This window comes from Sus scrofa, chromosome 4, assembly GCF_054392235.1.
Source record: "Sus scrofa isolate SSC_HxYL_T2T_F1_AM1 chromosome 4, Sscrofa_HxYL_maternal_Yorkshire_Landrace_v2.0, whole genome shotgun sequence".
Lineage (NCBI taxonomy): Eukaryota > Metazoa > Chordata > Mammalia > Artiodactyla > Suidae > Sus > Sus scrofa.
In genome coordinates, this window is record NC_139386.1 from 122,679,153 (window position 1) to 122,691,962 (window position 12,810).

The 12,810-nt window shown below is 37.6% G+C and overlaps 1 protein-coding gene and 1 long non-coding RNA gene across 5 annotated transcripts in view; both read right to left on the minus strand.

The window, feature by feature from the left end:
* SLC30A7 (solute carrier family 30 member 7) overlaps positions 1-12,489 on the minus strand; it is an 81,695-nt gene extending 69,206 nt beyond the window's left edge. For 3 of the 4 annotated variants that reach the window (XR_014842749.1, XR_014842751.1, XR_014842750.1), the window contains exons 1-2: positions 12,228-12,489; positions 11,918-12,019 (exon numbers count right to left, since the gene is read on the minus strand). Coding sequence is in view for 1 of the 4 variants with exons in the window: in NM_001136211.1 (NP_001129683.1) it covers positions 11,918-12,019; positions 12,228-12,307 (182 nt within the window). In the remaining 3 variants the exon portion in view is untranslated. 4 annotated transcript variants of the gene reach the window in all.
* LOC146404224 (uncharacterized) lies at positions 334-7,929 on the minus strand. Its single transcript, XR_014844654.1, has 2 exons — positions 7,858-7,929; positions 334-4,025 (listed from the first exon to the last, which is right to left on the minus strand). It is a non-coding gene; the product is annotated as an uncharacterized LOC146404224 (long non-coding RNA).
* Positions 12,490-12,810: the final 321 nt, after the last annotated feature.

Below are 12,810 nucleotides of genomic sequence, written 5' to 3' on the forward strand. Positions count from 1 at the left end.
ACACACACACAAAACACCTTCATGGTTCAGTGGTTAACGAATCCGACTAGGAACCATGAGGTTATGGGTTTGATCCCTGGCCTTGCTCAGTGGGTTAAGGATCTGGCATTGCCATGAGCTGTGGTGTAGGTTACAGACGAGGCTCGGATCTCATGTTGCCGTGGCTCTCACGTAGGCTGGCAGCTACAGCTCTGATTAGACCCCTAGCCTGGGAACCTCCATATGACGCAGGAGCGGCCCTAGAAAAGGCAAAAAGACAAAAAATAAATAAATAAATAGATAAATAAATAAATAAATATCAACCCTTTACAAACTCTTCCAAAAAACAGAATACTTTCCAATTCATTTTATAAAGACACCAAAATCAGTCAAATGACATTACAAGAAAAGAAACTATAGACCATTATTTTTTGCAAACATACACATAAAAGCTTCAACAAAATACAGGCAAAACAAATTCAGCAATATATAAAAAAGAGTATACACCACAATCAAGTTGGATTTATTCCAACAATGCAAGTTTGGTTTACTACATTAAAATCAATCAATATAATACATAATACCAATGGAATAAAGCACAAAAACCACACAATCATCTTAGATGCAGAAAAGCATTTGACAAAAACCTAATACTTCTATGGTAAAAACACTCAACAAACTTACAGTAGAGGGTACTTCGGGAATTGATAAATGGCATCTACAAAAAAACTCACAGCTTAACATTAGCATCATTAATGGCCAAAGAGTGAATGCTTTCCCATAAGATCAGGTACAAGATTTTAAAAACTATGTCCCCTCACCACTTCTATTTCACATTGTATTAGAGGGTGTAACAATTAGGCAGAAAGTGAAATAAAAGGTACCCAGACTGGAAGGGAAGGAGTAAAACTCTATTTGCAAATGGCATGATCTTGTGTATGCAAAATCTTAAAGACTCTACTAAAAAATTATTAGCACTAACAAATGAGTTCAGCAAGGTTGCAGGATACAAGATCAACATACAAAAATGAATTATATTCCTATACATTAGTGATGAACAAAATGAAATTTTAAAATTTCCATTTACAATAACATCAAAAAGAATAAAATATTTAGGAATAAATTTAACAAAAAAGTACAAAAGTTATACTCTGGAAAATACAAAATACTGTTAAAAAAATTGAAATAAATGGAAAGACATCCATGTTTATGGATCAGAAGACAAAACTGTTAAGATGGCAATACTACCCCAATTAATCTACAGGTTCAATTCACTCCCATCAAAATCCCAGCTGACTTCTTTGGAGAAACTGACAAGCTGACCTCAACATTCGTTTGGAAAAGCAAGGCTCTAGACTAGCCAAAACAACACCGAAAAAGAAAAGTTGGAGGATTCACATTTTCCAATTTAAAATTTATTATAAAGCTACAGTAATCAAAATAGTGTGGTACCAGCATAAGAATAAACATAAGGATCAATGGAATAGAATTTACAGTTCAGACATAACCCTCACATTTACGGTCAACTGTTTGTTGACAAGGATGTCAAGACAATTCAGTATTGGAAAGAATAGTATTTGCAACAAATGGTGCTGATACAACTGAATATACACATGCAAAAAGTAAATAACCTAAAATGGATCAAAAACCTAAACATAAAAGCTAAAATATTCACAACCTCGGATTAGGCAATGGTTTCTCATATATGACATCAAAATCACAAGCAACGAAAGAAAAAAGAGTAACACAGAAGACATCATTAAAATTTTAAATTTTAAGATATCAAGCAAATGAAAAAACAATGCCCAAGTGGGAGAAAATATCTGCCAATCATATATCTGACAAGAATGTATGAAGAATTCTAAAAATGCTTCAAAAAGATAAATCATCCAATTTTTAAAATGAACAAAGGATCTGAACGGACATTTCTCCAAAGAAGACATACAAATGGCCAATAAGCACATGAAAAGGTAGTCAACATTATTAACTACCATGTGGGGAAATGCAAATCAAAATGACAGTGAGAAAGAGCTTCACACCCACTCTGATGACTATAATCAAAAAGACTGATAATCACAAGTGTTGGTGGAGAAACTGGAACCCTCAAACACTGCTGGAGTATTATTTGGCAATAAAAATAAGTAGATGCAGAGTATTGCCTTTGGAATGGATTAGCAATGAGATCCTGCTGTGTAGCACTGGGAACTATGTCTAGTCACTTACGAGGGAGCATGATAATGTGAGAAAAAAGAATGTATACATGTATGTGTAACTGGATCACCATGCTGCATAGTAGAAAAAAAAAATAATGTATTGGGGAAATTTAAAAAAATAAAAATAATAAATAAATAAATGAAACAGTAACATATATGGAACATGGATGACCCTTGAAACCTTTATGCTAAGTGAAATAAAACAGTCACAAAGGATCATACACACACACACACACACACACACACACACATACACAAAAACCAAAGGATCATACACAAATGATTCCGTTTATATGAAGTGTTCAGAATAGGCAGGTACACAGGGACAGAAGCAGATTAGCGACTGTCTAGAACTGGGATGGAGCAGGAGATGAAGGAATTGGAGGGGCATGGCTAAGGGTACAGGTTTCCTTCTGGGGTAATAAAAATGTTTTTAAATGAATTGTTGTGATGGTTTTACAACTCTGTGAATATACTAAAAGCCATTCAATTGTGTGCCATAAAAGGGCGAACTTCAAAGTGCACAAATCATATATCGCTAAAGCTATTTTTAAAAAAGACATCTGATTATCCAAGGTAGGATCAGTAGGCTCTGGCCCACAGGTCAAATCTGGACCACCCTCCATTTCTGTAAGTAAAGTTTTTCTGAAACACAGTTATTCTCATCTGTTTATATACTTTCTAAGGCCACTTCTGTGCCACAACAGTAGAATGGAGAAACTGTGACAGAGACCTTATGACCCTTAAAGCCTACAATATTTACTATCTGCTGTCAGTGGAAAAGGTCTGTTAACCTCTGGCATAAAGCAAAAATAGGAACGCTGTGTTGTGGGGTTTACATATAAGGAAAATATATGACAATAACAGCATACAGGATAGAAGAAGAAAATGGAAGTATATTATAAAGTGCACCTTATAAAATACATGAAGCGACCTAGTACTGGTGATGTTAAAGATTCATATTATACATGCCTTTTTTAAAAAGCCACTGAGAGGGGAGGGTGGGCAGGAAATCCTATTGGATCCTGTACCAACGCAAAGCAGATGTTCTGCTATTACTAAAGGAGCAGGAAACTCTTACCCAAGACCTTCCACATATATGTGACAGACAATGGCTGTCATGGAAGGAAGGGTAAAAACGTAGAAAACCACACAGCCCTGAGACCCAGGCTCACAGGGCCTGCCTAAGACTGAGGCTTAGTCAAGTTAATGAATTCCGCTCTTACCACTAACCTCATAATGAGTAATAATCAACAGCAGTCCACAGCTTGGTGGGGGGAGGGTGCCATGAGCATGAAGAGAGAGAGAGAGCTTCTGTAACACATGCAGACAGAATACTGGAAGCAAAAGGCCTAACCAACTAATGGCCTGACAGAAGAAATATGCCTAATTTTAGTCATAAATACTATTTCCTCAATATTTACTGCTCTTTACTCACAATGTCCAGCCTCTGATCCAAAATTTCCAGAAGCATACAAAAAAAGAGCAAGAAAAACAACTTATTATGAAGAGATAAAGAAGTCAACAGAACCAGACCATGAACTGGCCCAGACATTGTAACTTTCATTAACTATAATTAATATGTTAAAGGATCTATGGAAAAGGTGGGAAAAAATACATGAATTCATGAGAAATTTCAGCAGAGAAATGGGAAGTATATAAATATAAAAAAGATTAAGTGGAAACGCTGAAAACAAAAAATAAGATGTCAGAGATAAAGAATTCTTCCAACTGGCTGATCAGCAGACTGGACACAGCTGAAGAAAGAAATCGTAAACTTCCAGAAGGGTCAACAGAAATATTCTGAAAGGAAGCCCATCAGCAGCTCAATCTCTAAAAACAAGAAGCATAAGAATGGTTAAGAGCACTGCTTTTTTGCTTTTGTTTTTTTTTACTTTTTTAGGGCTACACCCATGGCATATGGAGGTTCCCAGGCTAGAGGTCCCATTGGAGCTACAGCTGCTGGCCACAGCCACAGCCACACGGGATCCAAGCCATGTCTGTGACCTACTCCACAGCTCATGGCAACACCGGATCCTTAACCCACTGAGCGAGGCCAGGGATCAAACTTGCAACCTCATGGCTCCTAGTCAGATTTGTTTCCGCTGCACCACAATGGGAACTCCAAGAGCAGTACTTCTGAAGTCAGAGTATCCAGGTTCAAATTCCAGTTCTACCATTCACTAATTTTGTGACTACCAAGTTAATTATTTTGTACCTTAATTTAGCCATCATCTAAACAGAGTAACAGTAAAATGTCATAAACATTAGAGTGACTGAGTTAATATATGTACAACACTTATCACAGTGCTTGCCACATTAAGGCCACATCAATATTTCTATTATTCCAATTATTAATAAATTACTATATTATTATTAATATCTTGAAATATCAAGTGTTCCTAGCATGACCAATAGTTCTTAATATACAGTTAGTTCTATGCTAGTGCTTCCTTCAATTTTAAGTGCTACAAACTAAAAGTCAAAAACATTCTTCACCAAAGTAGAAAAAGCAGTTTTAAAATTTCCTCCTAATTTAGGATAATTATAAAAGTAGAAACTGACATAAAGCACATTACTCACCCATACAACAAAGAACAGTAATTTATAAATTTCTCAAAAATAACTACAAAGTAGTTTGAAAAATGTCTTAAGTTTTATTTTGTGAAGCTTATATATTTTATTCAAATATATATAGATGCATCAGATAGTTTAAGTACTGTTTATACTTATCTGATACCCAACCTAAAGCAGAATGAGTGAATAAATGAAAAGGCTGAATAAGAAAGTTGATACCTTAGGAGGACAAAGCTCTTGATATTCTAGCAATTTTCTCAGATTTATGGCTATTTTAAGATTTTTTTTTTTCTTGGATAGTTAGATTACCATAAAACTATACACTTGGCCCTGACAGGTATGTAACACTGAAAATAATAATTTAATTATATTTTGCAGTGTGAAAGATCCATTTGAAGAATATCTATGCGATGTGTTATGGAACCAATAAAGAAGTTTATGATTTTGTTTTCTATGCTCTGATAAAGGACTAATATGGTAAGCTATTTTTATAGTTTGGTATCAGAAACCTATCTCTCTATTCTGATAAAATGATAGAGGTGTGTTGCTGTGTAAAACCTGACAATGAGAATTTGTACCCATGCTGCCGTGATTTCATGAAATTTTATAACTAAATTTAAAAGGCAATTTCCATAACATTAGTCTACATATTTAATAGGTTTAGTTTTTCCTCTCTATATATGATTTTTAATGTTTTATTTCTTAATTGGAGGGTTTCATTGTAGGTACAACTTTTACCTTAAATAACTACATTATTATGGAATTGTTGTAGAAGAAAGCAAGATATTCATGCTAAATAATATAAATTTAAAAATTCACTGACTTATTGATTTACACATATATTTAGTAAAACCTGTTATGAGCTGAATTGTATCCTCCCCCAAATTCTTAAGTTGAAGCCCTATATCTCCAGTAGTTCAGAAGGGGACCTTACTTGGAAATCGGGCCACTGCAGACATATTTTGTTCAGATTAAGTCACTGAGGTGGGCCCAAATCCAATGTCTGCTATCCTTTTAAAAGGGGAAACATGGAGGCAGACATGTATACAGGAAGACCACCAAGTGAAGATAAGACAGATCAGGTGGTGCTTCTACAAGCCAAGGAACACAAGAGTGCCGGCAAAGCAACTGACCTCACAGACCTCAGAAGGAACCAACCCTGCCAATACCTTAATCTCAGACATTTAGCCTCCAAAACCAAACAAATTTCTGTAAAGTCACTCAGTTTGTGGTACTTTGTTAGAGCAGCCCTAGCAAATTAACATGCACTACTTTTTTTTTACAGCAGATTTATTTTATATACATTCAATGTTTTATAAACATTGCCTTAACAGTAGGAAAAAAAATGGTAAACTTCTTCTGTATATTACGGCAACCAAATTCCCTTTCGAAGAGGTTTAGATATAGCATGGCAATTTTACTACACACCGAAATGAGATTTTTTTATTTTACTTAAATTTTAAGTAAATTTAGGTTTCATTAAAATGTTATTTTATTTTTACTATATCATAAAGTATGATCCTACCTGAAAAAATACTTCCTCTTCTAAGGTGGAGAAATACATGTTCTCTCAAGGCCTTGTAATATGAGATCTCTTCACTTAAAACTGCCATCATGATTTGAAAATTACTTAGTTGCAACTATGTAGGCAAACTCATATGAAAAAGTCTACTTCTAGTACTCTGCTCACCTGTTACATATCAAAATAGTGTGTTCAGGTGGAATGTCAATTTTACTGCTCATCTTCAATATTAGCAAATGTTTCTGATTATGAATTATCGACTATATGCCAAAAATTTCCTTAGAAAATAAAGGTAGCATAGAGAATACTTAAGGTTATATGATTTACAAACCAAATGTAACCTGATAAAATAAAATTATTTGCTAAAAGCGGCATACTTGTTTTCGGCTCTTATACTTAAACACTAAATACTAAAATGTATTTTTAAAGTTTCTTTTAAGTGAACACTTTCTAAAGTCACTTTAATAAGGAAAACTTCTCAGGATACAAAAAAGAAACTTGATCACTGAAGCAAAATACAATAAAGGGTTACGGAACGTTTGGCAAAAGAAACTTCTGAAAGGGATTTAACTTAAGGTCTACTGAAGGCAAACACAAAGAAAAGGAAGAAGAGCCTATAAATTGAGACTTAACAGATATATCAACCAAATACTATAGATCTTACTTTGAGTCTGATTTGTAAAACCAGCTTCAAAATGAATTTATGAGACAATAAGGGACATCTGAACACTGGACATATGATAGTAATAAATTGTTAATTTTATAAGTGAGAATGGCATCAGATTATGTTAAAGGGGGGGCTCTTATCTTTTAGAGACTCATACTGAAGCAGTAATGGAAGAAATTATACTATATCTGGTACCTGCATTAAAACAATTCAATGGTGGGACAGGTATAAGAAAAGATACCGCAATGCAAATAAATGTTAAAGCTGGGTGATGGAGACACGAGATCCATTAAACTCTCTACTTTTACATACATTTTCCATAATGAAAAATTTTTCAAAGTCTATTGGTAACTAAGCTAATAGCATATTTATAGTGTTTGTTAGACATTAATGCAAAATTAAAGATAGGGAATCATCAACTTGGGTTCCATGAGATAGAAAGAGGGAAAGAACCAATTAACAACTAATTAGCAAGATATTAGAAAATCTTTAGAATCCTGCTATTTGTATAAACTGTTAAATTATTGAAGAGTTACAGTAAAAAACCCACAACTCCACTATATTCCATATAATCCCTTAATTAAGAAAAAAACTCAGCAAAATAGAAATCTACATTTTTTCAAGTTAAAAAAAAAAACTATAGAAAAACAAAATCATTGCCATAACCTGGTAAGCAATGTCTTTTGAGAAGGGAAAAGTTGATAAAAAGTCCAAGATATTTAAAACTTTTAATTCTATAGGAAATTATGTGACTAATAGAAGCATTTTTCTTTACCAAGGAATTGTTTTACAAACATATGCTATGACATTGTATATGGAAGTAGGACCAAATCAGTGACTGGTACGGCCTAAAACATTTCTTGAACAAATATATACTTTGCTAATACAAAGACATTTACCTTTAGAATTGAATGAGCTTCCTTTATGTCTAAGAGGGAAGTGGTTACAACAGCTTTGGCAGAAAATATCACTGAAATGAAAGTTTTTAACAGACAGTGAAGTAAACATAAAATAGGAGAGCATAAAAACAAGAAAAGCATATTACATTAAGATGCTAGGAGAAAAGATCATGGAATGGTGGGAAAAACTTGGATAACAGGTGCTTCAAGGCTTTCCTGCTACTCTGCAAAGTAAAAACCTCCCTGGGCCTTCTATACTTTTCCACCTGTAGAAGAGGTCAGACTGGCTTATCTTTCTCTAGTGCCACTTCCTGAGCTTACATATTCCCTTTCTACATTAGTGAAACATCCTTCACATTCAGCAGAATACCTGGTTGACTGGAACAAAGAAGACATTTACAACTACGCATGACCATGTGATAAAGGTTTAGCCACTGAAGTATCAGTGACAAGTGCTGTGTGTTAAGGGTCTAGATAAATCTGAAGACACTGTAGGATTTCCTTTGTGGTGCAGTGGGTTAAGGATCAGGCGTTGTCACTGCAGCTGCCTGTGTTGCCACTGGGGCACGGGTTCAATCCCTGGCCCAGGAGCTTCATGTGCTGCAGGCAGGGCAAAAAAAAAAAAAAAGACACTGTATACACTTTTTGGCTTTTTTCTCTCCATTCTGAGCATTCTGCTGCTAGGGATAAGAGCCATTATGGAAATAAAGTGTTATGTTGTTTAAGCAATCACTACTTTAGGGTTTTTCTGTAACTTGAAAAAGAATGTAATCCTAGACGGTATAAAACCACATAGTTATATATACTATATTACCTCAAAATTACTTAACAATAAATAAGTAAATGAAAATAAAATGCTAGAAGGAAAAGACCCCTAGAAGACTGATCACATGAGGTTTTCCTACCATTTTCCTCCTAACTTCTAAGAATAAGAGAAAAGAGGGGCTTGATGTCTCCCCCACCCTGCCCCAAATGGGGGTAATTAGCATGGTTACTATAGGTAGAGTAATTTCATATATTCTTTATTCTTTCATTCTTTTATTCAGCAAACATGTGTTAACCATATAGTGTGCCATGTACTAAAGTGCTTGAGTAAGACAGAAAAGCTCCCACTTTAATAAAGCTTACATTCTAGTGGAAAGGTAAAAGCATTGAATATTTAATGAGGGAAATACACAAAGAGCTTAGTGATTCTCCACTGATGACAAAATCTCACCATCAAAAATATAAATCAACTGTAATTGAGTTCTTGTTTAAAATGAAGGTGCTGAATAAGAACCAAAACTACTTAACATGTGTTGCAACTAGATCAACTGTTTCTATGAACCTTAAGAGAGAGTATGTTTTATCTACCTTTTAATTCCACAATGGAAAAATATTCTTGAGATTTCATAACATCTTGAAACTTAACTTTTACAGAATAAAAAGGAACACAGAAATGACTATGCCAAAAAAAAAAAAGTTTTGATAAGAAATTTACTCACAGAACTTAAAATGTAATTGAATCTTCAGGAACAAAGATAATGTAGTCACCTAAAGAAACTGATGATCAGTCAACAAAGGGGCTCAAAATTTGTGGTGTCCAAAAAAGACAAAAAGCCAGATAATGAAAAGGCCCAAGCAATTTCTAAGTCTGCCAAGACTTCAGCAGAACACATGTGTATTCCCAATCAGCCAATCAAAATTAATACTGGAGAAAAAGTGATTGCGGATCTGCGGATTAACATAATAATGAATACCCACTAATTAATCTAGGCATGATAGTAGTTCAGAGATAGATTGCAAAATCTGAAAGATACAACACAAGGAAAGGGAGAAAACTGAAGGAGGAAAAGCCTAAAGTCAAAAGAAACAGGCCACCTGAAGGCAGAACAAGTCATGTATCACTGATGTTTTCCTCAGGTACTGGGGAATATTTACAAATGACTTGGAGAACAATAGTTTTAGTAATTTCCTCAATAGATCCCTATAGATCCAAAGAATTACTATATACCCAACTTTCTATAAAGAGATGGTTTAGGCACTTCAAATATGAACTCCTTCAAGACATTTCATATAGTAATTTACGCAATGGAAAGCCATAGTGAAACATAAGACATTGGAATATAAAGTAACTGTAGCAAAACCGTACACAGGCAAACCAAGATATAGTCCTGATGCAGTCAGCACCTATGCCACAATATAGCATAATTTAGGAAGAGGACAATATAAAATGAAAATCTGGTATATTTGTAATAAAGTATGATTATTTCAATACAAGCTAAAACAATACAGTGCTTTTCACATGTACAATACATTGTAGGGTGTTACTATTATAGGACACATATACCTGATTCCCAGAGGATTATAAATGGTTATTACATATATTGAGATTTTTATTATGTTTCAATATGCCTTTTACACTCAAATGGTGACTAAACCAATAACCTTCACAATCAGCTGAGAATTTCTGATAAAACTGAAGTGACATTTGAATTGAAAGGTCCTTTTTCAGATGAAGGTATACATGTCTCAGAAACTGGTGGTATCACCTGAGGTCATTGTTCAAACTCAACAGAGATAAAGATCAAGAACAGCAATTCTCTCTGAAAATGCACTTAAAGAACAGAGACTAAGTGTATTTAATTCTTAGGAAATAAAGCATAGATGGCATAGTTTTTGGGTTTTTTTGTTTTTTTTTCTGGTTTGTTTGGGGTTTTTTTGCTTTTTAGGGCCGCTCTGTTGGCATATGGAGGTTCCCAGGCTAGGGGTCGAATTGGAGCTACAGCTGCCGGCCTACACCACAGCTCACAGCAACCAGGGATCCCCGACGCACTGAGCTAGGCCAGGGATTGAAACGGCATCCTCATGGATTCGTTTCAGATTCGTTTTCAATGCCTCACGATGGGAACTCCAGATGGCATAGTTCTTAATTTGGGGTCCAAGATCTACTTCAAGGAACCCAAGAAAAAACTTAAGTTTTATATAATTTTTTTTCTTTTTAGGGCCGCACCCACGGCATATGGAGGTTCCCAGGCTAGGGGTCGAAATAAAGCTGTAGCGTGGCCTAAGCACCAGAGCCACAGCAACGCCAGATCTGAGCAGCCTCTGAGACCTACACCACAGCTCACGGTAACGACGGATCCTTAACCCCCTGAGCGAGGCCAGGGATCGAACCCTCAACCTCAACCTCATGGTTCCTGGTTGGATTTGTTTCCGCTGAGCCAGAACAGGAACCCCCAGATAAAATTTTGAAGTGTTGGCTTTATAAGATTCTCAAATGTGTATGATATTTAAAGATGCATCAGTATACCTCCAAGTGAGATGATCTTATTGTTAGCCAATTTTACAAGATCTTACATTATTCAACAGCAAACACCCGGATAACAGTACAGTTATATTGGATATACCTCTTCGCAAAGCAGTTAAAAAACAAAACCAAAACAACCAAATGTGACACCAAAAACCATCAACTCAAAAGATGTAAAGCTTTCAGAAAACTACACGGGATTTTCTACCGCAGTCAAGACCGGAGGAAAATCATGAGACAGTTTCAGCCTAATGCCAAGAAAAAAAAGAGCATCAAAAGGGGATATAAAGATATCCCTTTTAAAAACCTCTTCCTCATTCCAAGATCTAATAACATATTAAGTAGAACATGTGATATTCCCTCCCGGACTTTTAAGGGAGAATCTAAATGCCACTCCCCCACAGAGAGGCAGGAAACGTGTTTCTCCCAGTTCCAAGAAAGTGGGGCAAAGCTAACGCGTGTAAAGACAAAAGACTGTCTCCATGTGTCAAACTGAAGAAGGGTCTTGGCACTCGCGTTTATCGGACTAGGGGGTGGTGGTGGAAGGAGGGAGCGGGGACCTAAATTTTAACTGCTGCATGTGATGGCCCAGAATTTTAAGAAACGTAAGCATGCCAGACCAGTGTGGATATGAGAAAGCAACTCTGCAGCAGAGGTGGTGGCAAAGGCAAGACCTGAACCTCCCGGTGAGCAGCTACGTGGCACTAAGCAAACAGTGTTTCGTCTCCCCCACCCTCTGCTTCCGCCCCAACCCTTTTTCCCTTTGGTTACCAGTTGCTCCAGATGCCGTAGAGTAGTTCGACAAAAGCGAAAGAGAGGTTCAGGCACAGGAAGAAAAACAGGTTCCGAGACGTCTTGTCCGACAGGATGGACCTAGGCATGACACAAGTGGGGAAGAGCCGGGAAAGTCAAAGCGGGCCGGGACCCGGAGGCTGGGTTCTCCTTTCAAGACCCTCCCAGTCCACACTTTCAAAACGAGGGTGTCCCCGACGCTCCCTCCCTGGACCTCGAGCCATCCTTAGGTTTGGGCCTTCTCCCCTTCTGCCAGACATCCCCATCCCGCAAACACAGCACCCCGCACCTAAACCAGCCCGAGATCTTGCCGAACAGATTGAACTTGGGTGGTTTGTATTCATCGTCCTTGATGGACAGGGGCAACATCTTCTCTGCCCGGCGAAGGGCCGGGTCTACACCCCACTAGTAGCGGCTCCGTGGGTGATGGTAGTGACAGTGGTGACGCCTCAGATGGGAAGCCCCGGAGCTTGTCCCGGGCCGCGCGCCGCTTCCAGACACAGACTCAGACACAGACTCAGACACACACACCCGGGAACCCGCCGACTTCCGGCCCGGGCCGCGCAACGCGTCCTGGGACGGGAAAGGGGGAAGGCGGGGCCGAGGGCGGGACTTGCGCGGTGGGGCGGGGCTTACGACAGGGGGCGGGGCTGCGCGGGTTTTTCTGCGAGTTAAAGGTGGTTGCAACGACTCGGTGTTCCAAAGGGCCGACCTGGGGTGGAGTCCCGCCACCTGGACTGAGGAGGAAAGTCCTGAGCTGGCCCTCTCACGGCCTGGGCTGGGTGGGAAGTTGAGAGCCCGCACTCGTCCACCCTGACCGCCTACCGCCGATGTTCCCGGATGCGCTGGCGTCCAGCGCCAGCCCTTTCGCC